Source organism: Dunckerocampus dactyliophorus, chromosome 8, assembly GCF_027744805.1.
Source record: "Dunckerocampus dactyliophorus isolate RoL2022-P2 chromosome 8, RoL_Ddac_1.1, whole genome shotgun sequence".
Classification (NCBI taxonomy): Eukaryota; Metazoa; Chordata; class Actinopteri; order Syngnathiformes; family Syngnathidae; genus Dunckerocampus; species Dunckerocampus dactyliophorus.
The window spans coordinates 5,893,012-5,919,036 of NC_072826.1; the positions used below are offsets into that span (position 1 = coordinate 5,893,012).

Consider the following 26,025-nt stretch of genomic DNA (forward strand, 5'->3'; position numbering starts at 1 on the left):
CCACAATGCAACTCTTCTTAAAGGGCCAGGCTCGGCCACACCCACACTCATTCGGAAAATATTCATTCATGCCCAAAAGTCATTCTTAAAATGAAGCGAGATGAAATATGTGATGTGTGTTTAACGTGTGTGTGTGTGTGTGCTGACAAGGTGTCGTGCACATGTCAACACAATTTTAGGTTGTCAATTTAAATTAGGGGAAAAAAAGAAAAGCTCAGTCTTTATTAGTGTACAAGTGATTTTATTTGGACTGAACAGACGACAAAATTAGGATTGAAATAGATTTTTACTGTTTGATAGCTTCCAATTTGACAAAACAGCAAGAATGGTGCTATTGATTGAAATTAGGCCCAAACTATATTCAGGTTACACGTGTATTCTCACATTGCACTTTTTGGCTTTCAACACCTACTTGCTCATCTAGAGTAAAAAAAAAAACAAAACAACAATCACTTGTTTTATTATATATTAAAATATTTGAGGTTGCTTCTTCAACATATCTGAATGATAGTGGAACAGAATTTTTTTACAAACCATTTTTAGGCACAGATCTACTATGTTGCAAATATGCATCACTGAGTGAAGAAGAACTCAAATAAGACACGATGTAGAAAATTCACAGCGCTTTAAGTTTGTATACTTCATCCATGTTGATGAATAATAATGATCTGCACATGATTGGATGGATGAGTGGAAGCAGAGAGACAACAAAAGAGGGAAACATTGCCGATGTTTCCCATGGCTCCAAACAGCATTCAATTGTCACAGTGACATTGTCTGCTTCTCTTTAATCTTTTCCCGTCTTATACCAAAGACAAGATGAATTATTAATGTGAAGCTTGACAATGCCTCTTCTTAAAATTGACTTAATCTAAACAATTGGTCGTAAAAGTTCTACGAAAACAAAAAACTAAACACCGCCAGAATATGTTTTGGAAAATGGAATGGAAAAAGTGTTAGGCCTCGGTCTAATCTGTTATCAAGATTGCAATATTGTCTGTCTGTTTGACTGACTTTCATAATGGAAAAATAAAAAGCAATACATTTACATGGTAATCAATGCCAATCAATGTAGAGAATAGAGGCGATAACTGGAAATATGAGCAGGCAATCTGCACGAGGGAGAAGAAATGAACGGCTCATCAAGCTCATAAAGCATGTGATGATCTGTAGTGTGAAAGGAGGCGATGACAGTTTGTTAAAAACAAGCCTATTGAGGTACAGGCAGCCGACATGTTGGTGACGTGACTGCGAATGGAGCTACATAGACAGGCAGTAAGGCCACTTGGACGTTCTTGAGGAAAATGAGATGGCTTCATCTTGACTATTTCTTGATGGCGGCCACTGCTTTCTTAGCAGCGTCGTCCAGGTCGTCCGCCGATGTGATGGGCAGGCCGCTCTCGGTTAGAATCCTTTTAGCTTCATGGACGTTGGTCCCTGAAAGACACAACAGAACAACCATTAAGGGTGTGGCCACGCTTACCATGTTTAGTTTGGTTAAAACAAACCCTGCTGCGTTTGCTCTGATAGTGCGGTTTCTTTGCTAAGGAGTGGACGCAATCTTTATCTTTAAAACTCGCACAACCTCTCCTCTTCTGTGACCGACGGCCGAGCAGGCCACGGTGCACATCGCCTCTCAGTCACTCTGTTTTTTAAGTCTGCCTTCATACTTGTGGTTCATGGTCATGGAGTTTTTGTCATCTGACCAAAGCCTGCACAGTAAAAACATGCATCATGTAAGGACAAGATATGTGATGAAACGCAAATCGTCCAAAACAAAACGCTGTCCGCTGCGTTGGATACATTGGTCATACTTTCTGATATTTTTACCAGCTCAGATTTCATGAAGAGCTTCTAAAATATACTTTTAAAAGAGCGTCATTTCCACGCATTGACCACCAGTGTGCACGTCTGAGAAACATGCAGCTATGGACGCTACACAGATGAGCATTAAAATTACATTAAACAGAAATGACCAAAATAAATGTGAAAATGTGAAAGTAAAGTACTGTCTCTTCTCCACTGTCTCCCTCAAACTGCACTAAAGTGAGCATCGGGTATCCTGTTTGAAGTTTTGCTACGGACCGGAGTACCAAACCACAAGTGTAAACACAATCTAAAAGACAAAAACCACAGAAACCAGCTTTGTGTGGATGCACCTAATCGACCATCTGCACATACACATAATGGAGGCATCCACACAAATACAGCGGGATGACATCCTGCAGGACTTCAGTTATTTTCTCTGTAAACAACGCCATTGACTGTGCAATGTGTGCTTCCTTGGCTGCAGCATGGACAGAGGGTAGCAGGTGCTGGCTGACATGGTGGCCTGGTGCCGTGGTCGAGCAGTGCCCAAACACAAAGACACACTAAAGACACACAAAAGACACAAACACACGAGCCAGCGGCTCTTGACTGGCTGCCTCTGAGCGCTGCACTCGATGAAAGCAACACAAAGCTGACAGTGCTGTCACAACACGGGCAGGGGGCGCAGCGGTGGGCGGAAGGACACTGCCAGCGAGGAGCGAGGCTGGCCTGGGGAATACCAGTGAACGAGACAGACGCCAAAGAGCACAAAGGTTAAATGAAGCAAAAACAGCCCGATGCTGTGATGCTGAGGCGTTCATGTACGTACGATGGCAAACAAACGACTACTGGCTGTGATCTGATCTCATGGGTTCATCATTAATACTCGTTTATGTTTGCAATGGTATTGTGGAGCTGTAAGAGTCAGATTCTATTTATTGTTTGTTCATTTTATTTCAATTAGCTGTATTGAGGAATGCAGAGTAGAGCGCAATTAGCACCTCCACCTCAAAAGTCACCTGCTTTCTGCAAATCACTGAAACTTGTTATTAAGGGTAATTCAGTTTAAAAAATAAAGAAAACATGTAAAAATGACTTGCAGGTTTAACAAGTGAAAACTCTGCAACTTTGCATGGAATAACATTAATTAAAATGCATTTTATTTGGTCAACGCTTTACATTTTTACGTCTTACAATGGTTGACCTTGTTTTAAACTTACACACGTGCAACAAGTTTCCGTTTTTTTTGCACGAGAGGCTAAAGGAGGTGCTGATGAAACTCCTCACCAATAGATTAGGCTTGAGAGCAATTTTAATGCCATAAAAACGGCCACTAGGTGGCAGAAGTGCATTTGATAAGAGCTCGGCAGGGATCACAAGAGGAAGGAGAAACACACACGACAGGAAGAGCAAGCGCTTGCATGGAGGCAGCTGTCACATTGAAACGGGGAAAAAAAAAAAATGACGCACTGTAGGGAAATTTTAACACATGCACACTCCTAGTTCAGTTCCAAATGAGAACATTTTAAATAGTTCATGGTGTTATATTTCTAAATAAATTGTTATTTTGATGTAAAAAAACCTAACTTGTTGTGTTGTTTATGTTGTGGTATAGTTGTTTACATGTTTGAGCTGTCACAAAAGCAAAAAATATTTGTGTCAAAGTGAAAGTTATGCTTGAAATTTATCTTTTAAATGCATCGTTTCCTAAACGCCCATTATTGTGATGTTCGGAGCTCGAGAGTGTCTGTGAATGCATCCCCTTGGGAGGAAGCGTTGAAGGCGAGACGGAAAGACATGTCTACGAGTTGGCGATAGATATATGGTGCCGCTGCTGTGGATGTGTTCAGGTCAGGATAGGTGTGACTCTGTGGGGATGCTATCTGTGCGTCTGTCTGTTGTCATAATAGAGGTGTGGCTTCCGACGATGCGCCTGCACTGATTATGCTAAAAACTTGAATGTAATTAATGAACTCATTCAGCTGCTGCCATTAATGTCTTATTTTTGACAATTGTACAATTAATAAAGTAGATTAGTAAATAATCAGGACTATAGTTGAGCCGAATGTGGAATGATTATTTTTCTTTGTGCCATCTTCAATAGGAAGTTATGTTTCAACTTCAGGTGTCCCACTGTCTTTCAGCTTTGTTGGGATCAATCCATGAAATACTGCATGTTTGTAGTACTGTGCTGACAAAATGCATTTAAACCAAGTCTTTCACCAAACTTTAGACGCTTGATGACAACATGCGATTGTGTCCATAGCAGATTTTAGCTCTCCTAGCTTGCATGGCCCCAACAACCACATCAGTAGCCTTTCTTAAGTGACACAGTGTCACTTAACGACTAATATTTCATCTCTTTTCTCCAACCGGATAGCAAGTTTCTACGACTCACATCGCAATCAATTCTTTGGTATAATTAATTAGTGTAAGAGCAGAAAGAGGCCTAGCGCGGAGACACACACAAGAGGGTAGCGTGTCCTCATTCATTTACAGCAGCGACTGATATTCTTCCTTCCTGCGTCCACATAAGAACGTGACGGATGAGGGTGACTGTACTTTATTGTCAGTCGTCTGTCTTGCGAACTTCAGTGGTTTCCACAGCTTGTTATTACCCATGTGGACCATATTGTCTGTCACATCATTAAAATCAATTTGCACCACCACGTGAAGCAGCAACAGATAAAAAAAAACAAAACAAAAGAAAACACGGCAAACAAATGACATAAATCCATAATGCATGGCATATTCTGCAACAGCAACTGCATACAGTGTTGTGACAAAGTAAATAACACGTGCGGGTTTGCTTTTTCTCCTACCATAAATATTCATGAGATGTGAAGTGTGCTGCGTTACCGCGGCGTCTCCGAATGGGAGGACGAAACGTGCTTTCACCTGGCATTTATCTGCACGTGTGTGTGTGGAAGAGAGAGAGAGAGACAGCTGATGGCACTCGGGCCGTGAGCAGTAGGAAGCTCTGGTAGCTCACAGCAGCAAAGGCAAGGACGGAACCCAGCTGGATACAGCACCTCTGGGTGAGTGTGGATGGGTATGTGTTCACCCGCTACCACTAGGTGCTGCTAGAGACCTACTCTCATCTTGGATTGGGCCACACATTCATGCACAAGCAAACATCAAAGGCGTTTATAGTTTCCCTCAATTCCTATTGTCTTCCTACTCCTGATTTAGAGTTACAGCCTGATGTTACACAAAGTCTTCTGAGGTCCAACTCCGACATCAGTATCAGTGGCTGCTTATTGCAGGTCTGATCCTTTTGTTTTTCCTTTGACAAGCCACGACTAGAATCTCAAGTCGACTGAAAACCACACAATCAGCAATTTCCCACACCTTTACAGTTCTTTCCAAGCTACCTGTATGATGCCGTTAGTCAGCATCCTTAGAAGCCCGCTCAGCTGAGGGGCTTTCAACACACCGTTGAACAAAACAAGGCCGAGCAGTTTGCCACATGATGATATATTACCACTTCACAACATATTTCTGTTGCGTCTCCACTCTAATTAGCAGGCTTACTAGACTATTGTGAGAATGTCACTTTAATGTGTGACTCAATTACAGGACGCCATATTTCAACAGGATAATAAGGTTTGGGGCTGTGCCAAATTTGGGTGCCACAGGAGTTTTGTTGATGCAGAAGCTCCCAATTTTGTGCCAAGTTCTGCTTTAACAGGCTGAGATTACAAAGGCTTAGAACTGATGAAGAGGACTATCTGTTTTGGTTTCCCACTGGGGGAGAAACCATGTGCTTGGAGCACAAACGGGTGTGTATTCTTTGAGATGATAAGGATAATGAAAAATATTACAACGGATTCTGCGTGGTGGTCTTGTTGCGGTTATTTCCTTTTGTTTATTTGCACAGCCTGTCCATGTGTGTTCATTGTCTGCAAACAGAAAACACTTTAGATGAGTTCAGACTTTCTCCAAGACGGAACTAGAAGTCTACGTCAATCAGTCCCACATTGCGCACTGTTATAGACACCAACTGTTGCATATGCCTTCATTTATGATTCATGCATTTGTATTTAAGTATTTAATGTTGAAACGCTGAATATCATGGAATCATGCAAACACAGTCATGGAGAAAATGACTGGACCACCCTTGTTTCTTCAATTTCTTGTTCATTTGAATGCCTGATACAACTAAAGGTACCTTTGTTTGGACAAATATAACAATGACAAGAAAAATAGCTCCAAGAGTACAGAGAGTACAATGCTATAGCTATTCATGTAAGAACTTAAGAGATTTGGGTTATTATCAACAAAATCATGGAAGTTGCCAGATATCAGCTCTTAAATGAAACTCTTATGAGCTATATTTGTTATCATCATTATATTTGTCCAAACTAATGTACCTAGGGATTTAAACGGATCAATAAACTGAAGGAACAAGGGTGGTCTAATATTCTTTTCCATGACTGTAGCTTGACACTTCATGCAAACTGATGGTAATGCACAAACATACAGTACATGCAGACTAGGGGTGTAATGGTACGCCCACGGACGTAATTTGGAGGGGGACAGGGGGGACATGTCGTAATTCTTTAATGAATAAAAGCATCAGGTAAAAAAAATAAAAATATCGCTATAGCATGTGGAAAAATTGAAGAATGTGGGGGGCCACTTTGATACATTTTGTGCATTAAAAATGCTAAAACCAATCCAATGTAAGTTAATATAGTGTATTATAAACTATATAAGCTTCGTGTTATAGGTTAGTAAACAGATTAGTGTAATATCTGTATAGCGGTGACATCATCGTTCTCAGAAGGTACTGTGCTGTTTTGCTTGTCCACATGGCAACGACAAGGCAGATTTTCCCAATCTGCTAGCAGTTTTACAAAATACTGTTTCAAGGCATCCAAAACGGTTTTGCCCTGTGGATGAAAGGCTGAAACAATAAAATACTTTACCCTTTCAGCCTAAAAACATTCATGCGATTCACTGTTAAATTAAAAATTAAAGAAACAAAATAAAATAAATTCATTAAAAACAAGCTGCAGGTGAAAAATGGCCCCCCGAGTTGCACTTTGGACACCCCTGGTTTACAGTAGGAAAGAGAACCCATAAGAGTTTAAACAGTGTGAGTTATTATTTGATTTTTAGTAAATGAAAGTTCCTTATTGGCTGAAGTGCAGCTGTAATACTTCCAGCACACTGCTTTCATCTTACCCACTTGCATTTGTCCGTTTACAAATTGTTAAAAAGCAGGAGACTTTAATGACGGGAGAGGGTCAAAGGCCGTTTTTGTTTGCCGAGATCGCCGCTTCCGTTTCTCAGATTTTAATCTGCTTCTAGGAACACTACCCGGGCTCGTGGAGGTGCATCGCAACCCCGACTGTACACTTCCTGTCCATTATTTGTAATGCGTATCTCGTGGGAAATTGGTATGCAGCTGTGCCAAAAGGTGCCGTACCTAAATATCTGAATCCAAATAAATGTACAGTTAAAGATGTAATACAGACATAACCTACTTGGAGTGGAGCCTTGGTTAGCATCATTAAAATACCTTCCAGACGGTCCGCCTCTAACTGAAACGGACGCTAACTGAATACATTTTTCCAATAAAAAACAATGTAAATCCAATTAATCAGTTCCAGAAAGCCAAAAATGTGAACACAAAACATGTTATTATAGTTTTACCATTACAGTTTTACATGCAGTAAAAAATTCCAAATGCACATAAATGTATATAAATGATGAATGAAATGGATAAATGAACATTTAAGGTTACTAATTCTTGATGTGACAGTTCCCAAAGACACAATGTGGCAGCGAGACACCACACAGACACCACCTTTCTGTTTTGCCATGAGTTATTTCTTGACTTGAATAGTATTTCTCACCTCAATAATGTCTAATACTGTCTAATAAGCTCACCAAAATGGAGCCAAAGAACGCTTCAAGAGCCAGCATTTTGATAAAGAAGGTGAAAAACACTGTTGAATTGAATTCAAGGAATGACTCATGACAAAACAGGAAGATGGTGTCCGTGTTGTGACGTGCTGCTACACCGTGTCTTCGGGAAAACTCACATCAACAATCACGTCTTCAATGAAGGTAAAAGTAACCTTAAATGTTCATTTATCCCTTTAATTTGTCATTTATATACATTTATAATTGTTTTATGCATGTAAACTATAAAAAGAGACGGGCTAAATAGCTTCCGTCCAGTTGCCATTTTGGTAGCAAACTAGCTTCTTTGTTCGAAGCTAAGGATGTTTTGCTATAAAAATACATTAACAACACGGTTGGACTCAGGCAGTTTATTAATTATGACATGACAAGACGGGGGCCATCTTGTACGCTAACCGGAAAATGTATGTAAATAAAACAGAGGCAAAATTTTGGCATACATTTTCGACATTAACTGAAAAACACGATAACCAGGGCGGACGCTAGCCAAGGTTCCGACGTACACACTGTACATATGCGGAATCACTACTTCACTGTATCCATCTTATTTAAATGTAATGTATGCACTTCAACTTCCTTGATTTTCAGAACTAGAACAGACGCATTAGTATTTATATATCATCCAATGCAACAGAAAATATCACCAACTTGAGCTTGCTGAATATTTTAAAACATTTAATTTCATCACCCGATGTCATCATCCTTGTTCGGACTTTGAGCGTTAACGCTCTTTAATTATCAGTAGCCAGACAGCATGGTTTTTCTCTTTGCAGCCAAAAATGTTTGAGTCGTACTCCTCCCATCACTATCCCGTGAGTCAAACATCAAAAAGTCCTCATCAAAATGCACGCCAGATAGTCGTGAGTGGTGCAGATAGTTTTTCTTTTGATGTGCTGCCAGTCATTAATCCGTCTTCATGTTGCTTACATTGTCTTGACTGGTGTTCAACATATAAACACAGCTAAGAATAATAGCCAACATGAGTGTTTTTACTCCGTCATATCAATAAGTGCATTGATCTGTGAGTGAATTGAGGTGGATGCACTGTATTTAACACACATCACACCACTTTTCACTTACAAATATGGATAAATCACTTGTCAAGGAGAACCCATTTCACCTGTTTGGGACAATTAAGGGACAACTGGGTAAATCAATAAGCCAGGAACAGAGCTAAGCGAAAGCCTTCACATTTGCTGCTGCACCCTCAGGACAATTTAAGGTTATTTTTTTTTCTCTAAAATGGGAGGAAGTAGGTTCCACTTTCACAGTCTCACCAAAGAGGGCAGTGCAGTTACATTCTTCCAAACGTGCGAGTGTGTGTGTCAATTGTAAGACATTCTTTTGCAGTCAGTGATAAAAGGCGGTTTGTTACCCTAGAAAAACACCTTATGAAAGTCGTTTGACTCCTTCCTTAAACTGTGCCAGCATCGCGGCCACATGCCCCTTCTTCAAAATGGGAATACACAAGTCACGGCCAACGCAATCAAACCAAGCCATTTAAAAGAGATTTTCCAATTAAACGAGTGCCAGTTAATCCATTTTGATCCCGTTGAGCACTGGGCCGTGCCCACTGCCCTGTAGCCAGCCCAGCAAGCTGCGCTGATTGATTCCCAAGCAATTTTCTCCAAAAGGCTGCAACACAAGATGCAATGACCCACAAGCTAAAGCTTGAATAAGGCCCAGGTCACGCAAACATGGCTGGTCCAACCACCAGCAGTGACCTTCTGGCGCCTGGGATAAGAAGTGAGACAGCCGACTTATCAGCCTTATATTATATTGCAACCGTATAAAATATAAACACCATTAAAATACGTGCAGCATTTTAGTGGCTCATAATAGTCATATACAATCGGCTGTGTTTGTAATTAGCTACATAAAAACAGATTTCAGGCACACTCTATATTTAAGTGAATCTATTTAGCAAGTGGCCTGCAATTTCCACGTTAAATTGACAAGTGTTATTTAGTTTAAGTAACCCATCTGGCATTGTTATAGCTCTGTGTGTAGTGTAAACAACATTTTTCACACCCACATGATTTCTTAAAGAAAAGCTGACACATTTAAAAAAAAAAAAAAAAATAGTGCTTGCACAAATTATCCTTATTAATAGCAGCTTCACTTTTTTGTTGAGCGGCCATGTTAACACTTCATCAGGGTACCTTTATGCGCAGCTGGCGCCCATGCCCTCACCTGCAAACAATATTAGCATGTGTGAGGACATACAGAGGGAAGTGACGCTAATGGACGCACATACACACCACACACACAGGACGATACAGGTTTCATTAGCATATACAGGTTGAAAGGTGAGCCTATCAGCGGTGTCTCTACTGCTATTCTGGCCACCGCTAATGACGGGTGCGGAGGAATGTGACACGTGAGAAATGCACTGCTCTTCGAGCTGGGACACTGGGCCGCAATGAAGATGAATAAGCTCGTGGAGCAGCAATAACACAAGGGTTTCAAAGTTAGAATCAAGGTGACAAATTGGTGCTTCTTCAGTCTTGTTACCTCTATGCTCCTGATGGTAGTAATGCACATGTTACTCCGGATGTTGTGTCAGACTCATAGAATAACAAGGTGTACTACTGCTCATTAGCCATACGTGTTTCCTGTACGCATTAGGCTGTGGGTGGGGTTGCCAGTCGAAGGAGCAAATAGGTCACGGCAACAAAAGTAAACACAAATTGGGGGAAAAAAAAAAAATGAAGACATGATGAGGCACTCTACTCACACAATGACAGAGCAAAAGATCATGAAAACATGACAGATTTCATCATCATCATGAAAACACAAAGCACATACGGTGCAGGACAAAAGTTTGGACACACACAACACAACCCCCTGGTCCCAACCCCATTAATAAGGCACGAAATTCCACTAAGTAACCCTGACAAGTGAAATCGTTTCATGTGACTACCTCATGAAGCTCATTGCGACACCAAGGGCTATCAAAAAAGCAAAGGACGGCTCTTTGAGGAATCTAAAATATATGACATATTTAGAGGTATTTCGCACTTTTTTGTTAAGTACACTGTTCCCTCGTTTACCGCTGTGGATAGGTTCCCAAAATAGCCCACAATAAGTGATATCCGCGAAGTTTTTTACAATTACTATATATGTTTTAAGGCTGTAAAACCCCTCGCCATACACTTTATACACTTTCCCCAGACGGGCAATAACATTTCTCACATTTCTCTCTTGCTTAAACACGCTCACAAAAGTTCAAACTTCGTTTGATTGTTAATGATCAACCTACAGGTCGGACACAATAAATTATTAAGTCCCTTACGTGTATTTCACTCCTGTGACAGTGCCTTTTCGTCCTGGCGCCATTCCGCTGTACGGTAGCATTTTTGTATCCTTGTTAAAACATATTGCTGCAGCACTCCTGTTGCAGTCCTCCTCCTTCGAACCAAAGATTCATTTACAAGCTAGCGATGATGACACAGGAGACACGGCAGGGCGGCACGAAGGAGACCGATTGACAGTGGTCTACAGCCAATCAGGAGGCAGAAAACAATGGGCGGTGTAGACAGACGAGAGAGAGAAGAGAGACACTCATCTACCCACAATGCAATTCTTCGGAAAGGGCCAGGCTCAGCCTGTAACAGCGTTCATACGCTGTAATAAAAAATAAAAAAAGCACTAAAAAAAGGTGAACAGCGAGAGAACACTGCACATAATTCCACGTGTTTCAATGTAAATAGTCATGAAAATAAAGAGAACACATTAAATGAGAAGGTGTGTCCAAACTTTTGGCCTCAACTGTACTTAGGCCCAAAAATGACAAAGGTGACAGTATATGGAATCATTGTTTTAGGGAAGATGAGTGTTTTCTTACCTTCAAGCCTGACAACCAGAGGCACCTTTAGCTCCAGCTCTCGACATGCTTTGGTGATACCATTGGCAATGATGGCACAGTTGACGATCCCCCCAAAAATGTTGACAAGAATGGCCTCAACCTGTGAACGAAAAGTTGAAGAAGTGGATTTAGAACAAGGCGAACTAAGCATGGCATGTGCCAGGATAATAAAATATTTTAAAAAGGATATAAAATCAGATGGATGTTTTGAGATTTTATGTCCAAACATGAGTTTTGGACAAGTTCTGCATGTCAGGGAACAAGTGATTATTTTCACACCTGAATACAACCTGAATAACAGACTGAGTAAACATGTGCTCAACAACACAATCAACATTCTGGCAGAACAATGGATGACATCCTTCTTGCAAAAAAAAAACCAAACAAACAAACAAAAAAGTAATAGTGGGAAAAAAAAGGAATGGCATTGATGACGTGAAGTCTTTTGCTACCTTGATAATGAACCTGCAATAGAATTCCAGTGTAACATTTTGTACACTTTGGCGTTTGTCGAAAATGTTGCCTCTTGTTGTACAAGTCATGGTTTGACAAGAATAGATTATCTCTGAATTTAAGTAAAACTAAAATAATGTTATTCGGTAATAGTAGAAAGGACACGTACGACCAAATACAAATTAATGGAACGGATATTGAAAAAGTGGAAGAATATAAATTCCTTGGGGTTATAATAGATGAAAAAATGAGTTGGAAATCTCATATTAAATATATACAACAAAAGGTGGCGAGAAATATCTCTATATTGAATAAAGCAAAATATCTTCTTGATCAAAAATCACTCCACACTCTGTACTGTTCCTTAGTATTACCATATCTAACGTATTGTGTGGAGATATGGGGAAATAATTACAAAAGCAATCTTCACTCACTCACTGTACTGCAAAAAAGATCTGTGAGGATAATTCACAATGCCAAGTATAGAGAACATACAAACCCTTTATTTTTAAAATCACAGATATTAAAATTCGCAGATTTAGTACACTTTCAAACCGCTAGAATAATGTATAAAGTTAATAATAACTCGTTACCCAAAAATCTAATCAAGTATTTCTCAATCAGAGAGGAGAAATATGATCTTAGAGGAAAATTAAACCTAAAACATTTATATGCGAGAACAACGCTGAAAACCCACAGCATTTCCGTGTGTGGAATTAAATTATGGAACGGATTGAGTAAAGAACTCAAACAATGTACAGAGATGAGCAAATTCAAAAAACATTACAAGCAGTTGATGTTTGCTAAATACAAGGCAGAAGAGTCCTGATTGTTCTGTCAGGTTTGTAATTTAATTGTATTTATTTTTTTATTTTCTATTTAATTTTATTTTATTTTATTTTATTTTTTATTTATTTAATTAAATTTTATTTTTTATTTATTTATTTATTTATTTATTTTTTTTTTATAATTTTCTTTGTTGTGTTTAAAAAAAAAAAAAGGAAAGGGAAAAAAAAAAGCTTTGTTCTTATTTATTTATTTAGTATTGTCATCATTATTATCATTATTATGAATGTTCTCTCTTTTTTTGGGGGGAGGGTTATCTCACTGTTATCTATTATGTGTTATCCTGACTATCACTGAAAACATGACACGGAATCCAGGAAGTGAACTACATGTACTGTACTAGATGTAGAATGGATGGGGGGTAGGATTAAATAAGCTTTGCTTCTTCCTACTCCTTTTGGACATGTGGAACTGTCAAAGAATGATTCACGAGATGTATTCCATTGTAACCTTCATGTTCAAATAAACTAAACCAAACCAAACCAAACCAAACCACTGTCTCCTTGCACATAACAAACTGGTCTGTTTGCCCGAAACCAGGGGTCGGCAACATTTACTTACAAAAGATCTATTTTGCTTCCTTGGCCACTAAAGAAAAATTTTCTGGAGCTGCAAAATGTAACAGCTTATAAACTTTTAAAAGTTTGAATCTTTCTTCATTTGACCTGTCACAACAGAACACAACAAACCTAAGAACAGTGTGCAAGTGAAACAGATGTCAACTAGTGGGGTTGTGTTAGCATGTTGGTTCAACCTGACTACCTGATGCCTGAAGAAATGCGCAGCACTGGGATTGACAGCCTCGTACTTTTAGCTCGCTGGCTAACGCTGCTCGGCTTAACTACCAGCGGACTTATGCGGTCGCCGGTTCGAGCCCAGCGTGTGCATGGCTGGACTGCAGGGATGACCACTGTTACAAGTGTACAGTACGTCTGAACCCCCAGTTGCTCCTGATGCTGCGTCAACAGTAGGTAAATGTGCTGGCAGTGTCAAAGCGCTTTGAGTGGAGGTAGAAAAGTGCTATACATGTGAAAGACTCCACTCCCACTCGGGTGTTACAAGAAATATTTGAGCATTGCGAAGGGGGCCACAATGTGGAGACTGAAAAGCCGCGGGTTACTGACCCCGTCGTTCTGCGAAACCGAGTGCCCAAACAAAGCAGTCTATGTGCATTGCTGCCAGGATCTCGCCAGGATGTACGGGATATTCACATCCATTCATCATTTATAATTATTGTTTTCTGCATGTAAAACTGAAATGTATTTTTGTTAATATCTTTGGGTGTCTGGAACGGATTCATTGGATTAATATTATTTGTTATGGGAAAAATGATTTCGGTTTTTGTACATTTTGGTTTGTGTTTTCGTCAAACCTTCTGGAATGACCTAATGACAAAAACCAAGGTGCCACTGTAAGTCAAGGTGTCCACATTTCCGAAACAGCCATCGGTAACACATGTGCCGCACACTAACAGGTGCCATTCAACCTCAGATGCTGCTGTCCAGCAGTAGGAAAAAAATACCGACGAGCCCACTTGTAAAATAAATGAAAAAAATCACCAGGAAGTGATGTGTTGAACAAAGAAAGGCTGCTTAGCGAATGTGTTTGTGTGTCTAAGTGTGCGATTACACTAACAATCTCTCACTTGATAATTAGCCTGGCTAGCTAACTGGAAAAGTAGACAAGAGCACACAGGATTAATCCTCCATGTTTGTTTATAATCACTTCTAATCTGCTAGTGCCGATTTGGTCGAGCAGCTTGTGAGTGTGTCTCGGACACGTTTCTGTGTTTGCCCACTGTGAGTGTATGCTTGCAGTGTGTGGTAATGATGTTTACTGGGAGAGAAGATCAAGGACTTGGATGGCTATTAGAGTGACAGTCAGGCATTGTCCTTTACGTGCTATCCAAATGAGCATCTCCTTGTAAACAGCACAGACCAGGACAGCTCTGCAACAAACAAGGTAGGTACCTGTAGGTAACTGTAGGCTGAAATGGACATGTTGGCTCAAAATAAAGAACTGTGTCACAGTATTTAAACAAAGGCAATTTGAAATGCAAAAAAGGGTTACAAAGGCAAAAAAATGTGCTGGTACATTTCAGAAATCACACCACATGATGATTGTTTTAATCAGAGCCGGCCCTACAAGAAGTGCCGGCCTCGGCGATATTTTATATGGTCAAAATGGCTGAAATGCAGTATAAATACCCTCACCGCAAAAGAGAAATCCTGTAAATAAGTGAATAAATAATAAGAGCAATAAATTCTAAATACACTCAACAGCTATATTTTAAATAACCACACAGTTTGCACACAATAATTCTCTATAAAAAAAACTTCATTTACACTAGGCAGTAACGATGTCCAAAACAACCCACATACAAAAGCTATATAAAAATGACATATATACAGCAAAATGCAAAACTATGTACACAAATGATGGCCGCAGGGAGACTTATGTTTACGTTCGTAGCAATATTAATTGTGCATCGGTTTACATTTGAATCAATGTGAGCTTTTCCAAGTTAAGACTTAATAGGAAGAACTAGTTTTAATATTACTATATTGAAGGTGAATTTTTTTTACGTTTTTTTTGGCACCACCCTGAATCTTTCCTGCTTAGGGAATCTGAGCTCAGTATGCAGGGTCAGCATCACTGCTGTGAGCATTAAACGTATAAGCAATATTTTAAACCACAGTAAGTATTGCACAGTATGTAGTGTACAACTCTTATACTGACCACCACTCATCTGAAATTGAGACTGAGACCTAATTTACTGGGCCTGCACAACACACTAAATGGCTTCCACTAGGGGACAGCAGAGATTCAAAAGGATTTCGCTACCGGATTCTGCTCTCAAGGTGTTTGCAACGCATTTTTCAGTGCTGTCTCTTTTGGGAAGAGCCATATTTCTTCCATTCATGCATCTCCTATTGACATCCATGTATATAAATGATACATACAAAAAGATTTATGTTGCTTGGCAAAGAGGTAAGTGTTGTTTATAACAATATATATGTGTCAAGGACTGTGTTACACTTCCTGCAAAGTTTGTGTTTTCTTATTAAATCTGGTCTACATACCATATACTATACTACTTGGGGAAGACAGAACAAGGTAAGAACATGTGATGTAATGTGGGTCCCCAAAAAAGAAAGTCATTGCAAGTGATTGAATGTGACGTGATCAGATCAGAGGGTGCACGATACGCAAATCTGAACATGGTACGGAAAAGAATTTCTATTGCACATTTTGACAACTTGAGTAATGCTAAAAAAAAAAAAAAAAAAAAAACAAGCAAAGAACTGTCTGAGTTGATAGTTGTGACTGTCACTCCAATCAAAAGTTCTGCCCTGCTTCATTGGGGTTATCAAAACTTATGTTTCGAGGTATGAAATAGCTCCAATCCAACATTACACTTAGTAGCAATATACAGGTATACGTCCTGTCACAGAAGCAGGTGAACTAACTTGGCAGCAGGATACATTTCTTTCATGAGAGCTCAGCACATGTGAGCAGTCACACATATAATGTGCAGCTCTCTCTTTAGACGATCCTTGTGCCTTCTTTCAGCCGCTGTTATACAGCATGAGCCGCTGACTGCAACCTGGGTGCCATGTGAAATTATTCAAATTTTACACAATAGGATCACTGCTATCTTAAACCTCCCAAGGCATTTTGAAGTCAAACTGAAAAAAGAAAGGGTTTCATATGAGAAATGGGCTGGTCTGTCAACTACAATTAAACCTAATACATTTATTACAAATATATACACAAATGACAATATGACACATTCACTAACGTACAAGGACATGTAGTGAACAGGCTGGCATAAGACGGTATTTTAGGACGAAATCGCTACGTCGTGTAAGTTGCAGGCAAGTTATTCCGCGACACAATAGCATGAAGAACACACCTAGGAGACTGAATAGGCTAAATTAACATAACAAGCCAGCGAGTCCAACACGCAAGTTACTGGTAAACAAGTTCACCAAGCTCATCTCATCCCACATCAGTGAACCCACTGAATTTTTCACCCTCTGCATTGCTTCTGAACAAATCCGGAGCTCTTTTTTGGAACTCTTTTTGTGGGCATTTTGTTTGTATTCAGTCTTTCTCTGTGGTCTTTAAGTGAATGTTTCAAGGGTACAGGGGCAGCACATACACTCCTGATAAAAAATTTCAGACCAGTTGAAAAATTGCAAGAATTTACATTTTGCAAGGTTGGATCTTAAGGAGGTTCTAAGCAGAGCTTCAAAATACAAAAAGAAGAAAAGGGAGAGAGACAAAAAAAATGATGTCCATTTTTGTAGACTTCCCTTGCCATCCATGCCCAAATGTTCTCAATTGGATGATCAGGAGAACATGCACACGCAGCATGGCCATTATTCAGCTGACATTATTCATCTGGAAGAAGTCCTTTGTCAGGCGGACACTGAAGTGCAGCGTTGTCCTGTTGAAAAACCCAGTCATTACCAGAGAGATGAGGACCTTCAGTCATGAGGGATGCCCCCTGCAACATCTCCACATAGCCAGCGGCCATTTGACGCCCCTGCACAACCTGAAGCGCCATTTTTCCATTGAAGGAAAAAGCACCCCAGATCATGATGGCGCCCCCTCCACTGTGCCGTGTGGAAAACATCTCAGGTGGGATCTCCTTGTCATGCCAGTAACGTTGAAAGCCATGAGGTCCGTCAAGGTTACATTTTTTCTCATCAGAGTAAAACTTACTTCCACCTTTCAATGTCCCATGTTTCATGCTCTCGTGCAAATTCCAACCATGCAATTTTGCGGCATTGAAGGAGACGAGGCCTTTCTTCTTAATACCTTTGTCTTGCAGATACCGTCTGATGGTTATTGGGCGGCACTCGGCACCAACAACATTAATTTGGGCCAAGGATCATCCAGTGTCTTCATGGGCAATCGGATCTTTTGGCTCAGGGCCATTGACAATTTTTTTTGGGTCTATCTTATGACTTTTTTGCTCCATAACCCTCAGGTTATTTTAAAAAGTTCAAAATGACTGTCTTACTGTGTCCAACCTCAGCAGCAATGACGCGCTGCCAGAGGCCTTGCTTATGCAACTCAACAATCCGACTGCGTTCAAAGAAAGAAAGCTTTTTTTTTTGCCTTTGCCATAAAGGGATCATGACAGTGTGAATACCTGACAGAAAACACATTGAATCCACATTTTTGCCAAGATTTTGGCTTTTAATGGTCTTAAACGTTTGATCAAATGATGAACAGCCGATTTCAGTTTCATGGTTGTTTGCAGTAAATTGCTTAATCAAGCATTTTTTTTTGTCTCACTCGCATTTCTTCTATTTGCACGTTGAAGCTCTACTTAGAGCCTCCTTAAGATCCAACTGTGCAACATGTAGATTCTTGCAATTCTTTAACTGGTCTTGAAATTTTTATCAGGAGTGTAGCTGTTCCAAGCCTAGCGCACCCTCTCATAGCTTTCAACGGTAATGTTCATTCCTTGGTTCATGATTGTCTGTGTGAATTAACATGTCAAAACATGTTAAATTATAGATAGTTTTTGATATACAGGGTCAGGCAAAATGATCTGACACATTTGTAGGTTAAATAAAAGGCAAATAAAGCAAAGAAACAAAAAAGTGTTTTTATTTTCGAAAAGTACATATAATGACATTTTTTTCCACATAATGCCATTTTGCTTTGTTTCTTTATTATGCCATTGTTTTTAGTTTCTTTTTCAGTTGCTGCCATGAATTGGACTGGTGAGCATCGCGCTTTCATTGTGGAAACGTTTATCAAAACAAACGAATCCGTAACTGCAACACAACGAGCGTTCCGTTTGCACTTCAATCTTGGTAGAATTGATCCCGTACCTGCTCCAAACACCATCTTGTTATGGGTTACCAACTTCAGAGCTACTGGCTCTGCATTGGGTGTGTGGACAATAATGGATCCCATTGGACTGATTTCATTTTTAAAACATAATGAAACAGAATGGCTTTATATGTACTTTTCGAAAATAAAAACACTTTCCTGTTTCTTTACTTTATTTGCCTTTTATTTAACCTACAAATGTGTCAGATCATTTTGCCTGACCCTGTATAAGTCACACCTGACTATAAGTCACAGGACCAGCCAAACAATGAAAAAACGTATAGTCCAGTAAATAAGGTACATACAGTATGTACAAATTTTCATCTTTACAAACTATGATGTCAACACTTCAGTTTATGAACGCCATCTAACTACACCCACAGACTAATAAAGAGCGGGGAATTGCATATACTTCTCTCCCACAAGCTTCAACCAAAGGAGGAAGCAGCATTTTCTTCTCATTTTGTCCAGGCTTGTTCCAAGAGTTCTGCAAGCGTTACTGAATTATCAGTCTGATACACATTTCCATGACCATACCCCTGTTAAGCACTCCTAATCTCTCCGCAGGAAGGAACGAAAAGGGAAAGCATCGCGTTTCCTTTGTTACCAGAAAGCAGATAGGGTTTGAAAAAGGCAGGGCTGGAGATGGGTGTGTGTCCCTCTGTGGCCTATTAAGGGCCATTGTTCTGTCTTATCTCCAGTAGACAGCCTGTACTGTCACCACATGCTCTGGCAGGCCTTGTTTATTTGTTTTCGATCCCCACTCCATGCCCCGCGGCCACAGGTTAACATGCACAACTGCTAAATTAAGGTAGGCCTGTGGTCTGTAATCACACATCTCTTCGAATAATGAGACTGCTCGTGTTAGTGAGCTCTGATTACCGTGTTCCAGTCTACGTTGAAGCAAGTTGTCATTGCAATTCGTGTGACTGCAAACATTTTTACTCTTATCGTCCCATCTACTTTCTGCCTCTTGTTTCTCTCCCCAACATTTTCCCCAGAAGTAACAGCGTAAGCCCGGTTTTACTGACAAAGGAGAAGGACGGGGAAGGAACGTGCATATAAAATGAATGCTTTGCTGGAATGAACCATTTACATGATCAGATTTCTTAACAAAAAGACGATAGCTACAGTAAAACAATAAAATGCAATGGACGCTAGAACTGTTTCACGGCAGTGTGCCAACAATGATGGGATCTCAGCTTCTGCACGCATACTGAGGCAAAGAAAAGATGCTGAAGTGAGAGGAAACATTTTAGTCAGAGGGAAACGCTATGAATGTGTGATAAGCCACAAATGAAAAAAAAAACACACCTGTTTAACAAGCATAAACAAAAAGAAAAGTAACATTTTCAACATCTTTGTAGTGAGCGGTTATGATTCAGCAGCAAGGGAAGCTTCCTGTGCGTAGCTCATCAGCCATGTTTGTCACTAATTTTAAAATGAGACAAATTATTCCAAGCAGATCTTCTGCAAAGGCAGCTAGTCATCTGTCAAGCTGCAGGAGAGAAAACACAGAAGGAACAATCCACTCATGCATCCACTCAAACTGACATACTGTGTGACATACTGGTGTATGTGCAGCAGGTTACCCCACCGGGTCTCGTATGGCCAATTGATTTGAAGTCAGTCAGTATCATGGCGTAAGGTACATTTTCTCTTCAGTGACACCCATACCGTTTGGGATTTACCAGACCATAACAGGTTTTCCCCATACACTGTAGATTTGGAACGCATTTCTTTTCTTCAGCCTTGTCTATATTTTTCACTCAGCGTCATGATTTGGGCTTTCTTCAGCTGGAACTGAGGCTTTAGTTAAAGTGGAGGGATTTTAGCACACTTCCAAATACATGGCAAAGGGTGTGTACTAGGAAGCAAAGCTGAAAAATTATTTCACCTTTCAACATGACAATGAGATGAAGCATACATTCAAATCAACACAAGAATAGCTTTATCAGACAGTCAAGATTCAAGACGAAAAACCAACTGGAAATCTGTGGTGTGACCTAAAGAGCACTGTGGACAAGAAATGCCCTCACAAACTGACATGTTTGGATCTGTTTGACAAGGAAGAGTGTGAAAAGATTGTCCATCAAGGTGCTGTGACAGAGTGAATACTGAATATCTTCATTAAAGCAACTATGTGCTTTATCCAATTATTATTCCAATTCGTTCCAAAGTATCCATTCTCATGCAACCAGGTTATTGTGATGTTTTTCCACCTACAGTAATCCCTTGTTTATCACGGTTAATTGGTTCCAGACCCGACTGTGGTAAGTGAATTTCTGCCAAGAAGGATTCCTGATTTATAAACGGAATATTTTCATATTTTTCATTGGACAGTTCTTAACCCCATTTTAGCAGTTTTGGCAATCTCCTTAGATGTTCCTCATGCTTGATGCATGGCAATAATTTGACCCATCTGAAACAGATGAACACGTTTTCCATGAGCGCAGGATGCGCTTTTTGACTGGTTGTTTAACAAATGAGAAGCCACTGCATCAGTTAGGGTTAAATAACTTGTTGCCAGCTGAATCATAATCCCCCATACAGTAATTAGCCAATGGGAGCCTCTAATATAGTGCTGACCTTTTTTGGCTAGGCAGTGTAATTTATCAAGGCCTCATTGTGTGTTCATATTCTATATCCACTGTATTTTCAAAGTTAATGCCATGTTTTTTTGTTTTTTTTTGCTTTAAGCATTTAAGTAATATGTTGCAGTTTAATCAGAAGCTTTTTGAATACATCTACTCTACAATCCTGCCGTGTAACAGGTGTGTGATTTCAGCCAGCAGGTTTTGCTGCTGCAAACTGCAGTGGATCACTGCAGTTATAAAATTGCATACATCAAAGCAAGCGTAAATGTTTGTGCCTTTGCATAAGTGAAAGAGATTCAAATGAGTAATGCAAGCCATATCATAAAGATACTCTATGGCATATTACTTATGGAACATAAAGTCTTATAAAACTGAAAAGCTATTTTGCCTGTGTAAATCTGTTATTGTGGATACAGAAAAAAAGTCAGGCTGCGTGAAGAGAGGCTCTTGGAATCTTGGAGTGAGACGAAGTGAAACCAATGGAAGAAGATAGATGGAGAAAAAAAGAAGACGGAAAGAGGTGATGGGAAGTGGTGCGGTCCCTGGCTTCTATTGAAGGCTAAGACCGGCCCTGGCAAGGAGGGATAAGAGGGAAATAATTATCCGGCCTGCTGAAGCATGACAGCCCCTTCTCAGGTCTAGAGAGACAGACTGAGCATTATGTCAAAGATTGGCCATGTCACGAGCAGAGATACCTCCTGACAGACAGTAGCGTCTGAAATTTTGCCAGTAGGAAAGCTAATGTATCAGGCTACGTACTTGTTTTGATCATGGCCAAGCAGAGATAGGTTTCAATCTTATTTATTGTAACAACCAATGTCATCGAGCTCATTTATAATATTTTCTACAACATACCATTTCCGCACAAGATTACTGGAAATCTAAAGCCTTCACGCTCTCAAGAGAAGTTGGGCCATTTTATAGCTGGAGCTTTCACATCATATGCACATTCTGACATCCTCTTGGATTGCTTTGGCCAAGAGGCAACATTACATGGCCAACTCCATGTGTCAAAATGTTCTATGCAGGCAACAGAGTGCAATGTGGTCAAGGCAGAGAGGCTTGATTATAGTCCAAAAATTGTATCTATATATTGGTCTAGTTGGGTTTGGAGAAAGGGAGGTATACCATACATGTGACAATGTGCCCGGCCAACTCTAAACCCCGCTAAAGGCTGGGTTATACTTTTCGCTCTAACGAGCTGCATGGAAAACCGCTCGGAAGACCGTGTGTGACGTTACACTCCGCGCGGCGTCTGCTCCCAAACTGCAGGGGGCAGCGTATTGAAAACATGCGTCTACCACGGTAATAAACTGGAGCAGAATAAGTTTGCCATTGTTTACTCAACTTCAAATAGAGCGATACTTGGCCGTCTACTTCTTGAAGAAGAGGAATTGTGTTGTATTTATTTGCTGCTGCGACAGAAAAGGAAGAGAAGGTGGTCCACTCGTCCTTTGAATAAGAGTGCTGCAGTCGCAGCTCGTCATTCTTCCCACCACAGGGACTTGTACCCCGGCAGGAGAATGTGCTTACAAAAAGGCATGCTGAAGGCAGCAAAAGAAAATAAAAAACAAACAACTTGACTTAGAACACAACTTGTTTTAGTGTTTGTTTATGCTTAAGCTACTGTGCGTCCAGGTAGGCTGCCTCATATAACTGCTGGTATTTCTGTACGTCAGCTGCGAGAATCTCCTGCTCGTCTGCCATTTTTTCCCGCGTGTTTCCGTTCGCGTAGTTAGAAAAATTTGGAGGTGCGCGGAGCGGGAATTTTCTGCATGAAAAGGGCCGCTCGAGGGGGCGTGGGTGCGAAAACGACATCATTTGTCCGCACGGACCTCGCGGATGCGGAAAGCATAAAACAGTCAATGTAAATTTCATGCTTTATTCTGTTGTAATCTTTGAACATGGGAAAATCTCATGGCAAAATACTATCATTTGCAGACAGAAAACACATTTTAAAACTTCAAGCTAAATTAGTCAGTTAAATAAAAGGAAGGCAAGTAACCACTTGGCTCTTTTACAGAAAAACTTGGTGCCCCCGTTCTGTCAGTGCCACTTATACAAAACAGTGTCACAGAAAAAAGGGGTAAAACTTATAAAAACCTATAGCAAGCAGCATAAAGTGAGGTGAGGGGAATAAATGCATTGCAGCTGCTGTGAAACTGAGGGGTAGGATTAAATAAGCTTTGCTTCTTCCTACTCCTTTTTGGACATGCGAAACTGTGAATTGTGCTATGTGATGTGCTCCAATATAACTTGTATGCATGTTTCGGATGAATTAAACCATTACCATTATCAGTCTCGTATTAGTGGTGGTGTATGCATACATTTGAACAAGTACTGTATGTAAACCTTTGACCCTGTGTAAACTACAGAAAACAGAGGCCAAAAGTGAAAGAAGTATTTCCTAGACAGTCGGAACATAAATTTATGTACCCACATTACTGGAAAAAAAAAATAATTTGGGTATGTGCACATAGTGCGATATTAATTGTTAATTGCTCACAGTTATAAAGTAATTGAGAGATGCCAAGCGTGGCAGAGAGTGAGGAGACAGAGGCCTGCATTCAGCGCAATGTTTGTCATATGTCAGTGAGGGATATAGTGCTGCCACCCACCTCAGGGTATGAGGATGTGCCAGGTCTGAACACACATACACATCCAGCACACACACACACACACACACACACACACACACCACTTTGCAGTGAATTGGACTCAACAATTGGAGCCAGGGTAGGACAGACTATTATTCATCTCCAGAGGGTGTCATGTCACTGCTGACAGGCAGACATAAATATTCGTCAACCCCTTCACCGCGGGTTAATGGTTGTCCATCAGACAGCCGCGAGACACGCAGGGCCACATGGGCCTGGTGTAGACACACACAATATGGACACCTTCATTGAAATAGCAAGGTCACTTATGGAGATTTGAAAAACTGGAGAGGACAAGAAACCACACGTGGTAGGTGTGGATATTCCTTTTCAGGCAAAAATGCGAGTGTTGTTCGGTGGCGTGCTGTGTTCTCCTCTAGCCTGCTCCGAGCAAGATTTTATTAAACCCAAGCAATGCCTAATAGTTGCGAAATGGCATACAGAATTACGTCAGAGTGGCTACAGAAGGCTGGCAGCTGAATATAAAAGCCAACATTCCCCGCTTTGTTCCTAATGTTGCATGGCTGACCCAAATTAATTTATTCTAATGTATGCACACAGAAGGTCAATTAACCAAATAATTCCATTTCAGATTGTACCATGATCTTGGGAGCCAATGAGGCACTGAAAGGGCAGATGGGTGTACTTTGCAAGGCAAATTATTGGCCCAACTTTTTTCTTTGACACTCCCTGACCATTTGCAAGTCATTTGCTCACCTTTTACTTTTTTTTCCATTAGGACTAAACAGCTACATCCTAAACAAAGAAATAATGTATTAAAAAATACATATAGAAATAGTCTGCTACCCATGTTTCCAGGAAATATTTTGTACTTTCTAACCATGTAATGGCATCCAATCACAATATGCAAACCGACCTGCCAACCTCGAATACATTTTATGAGTAACAATGTAACGATTATAAGGATACATACAGTGGAACTTTGATTAGAAATCAGTTCCAGAAGGTCCGACTGAATGGACGCTAACAAATCTATTTTTCCCATAAGAAATAACGTAAATCCAATTAATCTGTTGCAGAAAGCCAAACATGTTAACACTAAACACATTTTCATAGTTTTATCGCAGCTTTACATGCAGAAAACAATTCAAAATGCATATAAATGATGTATGAAAGGGATAAAGGAACATTTGAGGTTACTTTAACCTTCATTGAAGATGTGATTCTTGACGTGAGTGTTCCCAAAGATACAAAGTGGCAACGAGCCACCACACGGACACCACCTTCCTGTTTTGCTATGAGTTACTGTATTTCTTGAAATCAATAGTGATTTTCACCTCAAAAACCCAAAATGGAGTCAAAGAAAGTTGCAAGTGCCAGTATTTTGATAAAGAAGATGATAAACACTATTGAACCAAATAGGACGATGGTGTCAGTGTGGTGTCACGCTGCCACATCGTGTCTTTGGGAACAATCACATCTTCAGTGAGGGTAAAAGCATGCTGAAAAATTCATTTATTCCTTTCATTTGTCATTTATATACATTTAGAATTGTTTTATGAATGTAAACTAATTGCAAAACTATTTCTGGGAGTCAACCGTCGCTGATATCATAGATGGGCGACATAGCTGACATCTGGTTCCAGTTGCCGCTTTGTTAGTGAGCTAAGGATGCTAACAGGACGCTGTGTGATAAAAATACATTAATAGCACAGTTGAACTCACGCACTGTATTAATAATACCACAAGACGTGCACCATATTGTACGCTAACAGGAAAATGTATGCAAACCGAGGCAAAATTTTGCCGTACATTTTTTTACATTAACCGAAAAACACGTTAACCGGGGACCACTTCACACACTCCACTCGTGTGGATGGACATTTTTGCAACATTTGAACATATCCCTAGCTTGTTAGCTTCCCGTCATGGGCAAATGATGTGCAGCTAAAACTAACTGATGCACGACAACTGTCAGTAGACCCAAAATCGGAGAACGCGCGCGCAGATTTGGGCTGTCCACCCTCTGAACGAGCCGTAAAAC

At 40.2% G+C, this 26,025-nt stretch overlaps 1 protein-coding gene across 1 annotated transcript in view; it reads right to left on the reverse strand.

Annotated features, from left to right (window-relative positions):
• Window positions 1-203: 203 nt before the first annotated feature.
• Window positions 204-26,025, reverse strand: part of suclg2 (succinate-CoA ligase GDP-forming subunit beta) — a 95,531-nt gene continuing 69,709 nt past the window's right edge. Inside the window, exons 10-11 of the mRNA XM_054784341.1 lie at window positions 11,591-11,711; window positions 204-1,437 (exon numbers count right to left, since the gene is read on the reverse strand). Of these exons, the coding sequence (XP_054640316.1) occupies window positions 1,325-1,437; window positions 11,591-11,711 (234 nt within the window). The 3' untranslated portion in view covers window positions 204-1,324. The remainder of the gene's footprint in view (window positions 1,438-11,590; window positions 11,712-26,025) is intronic.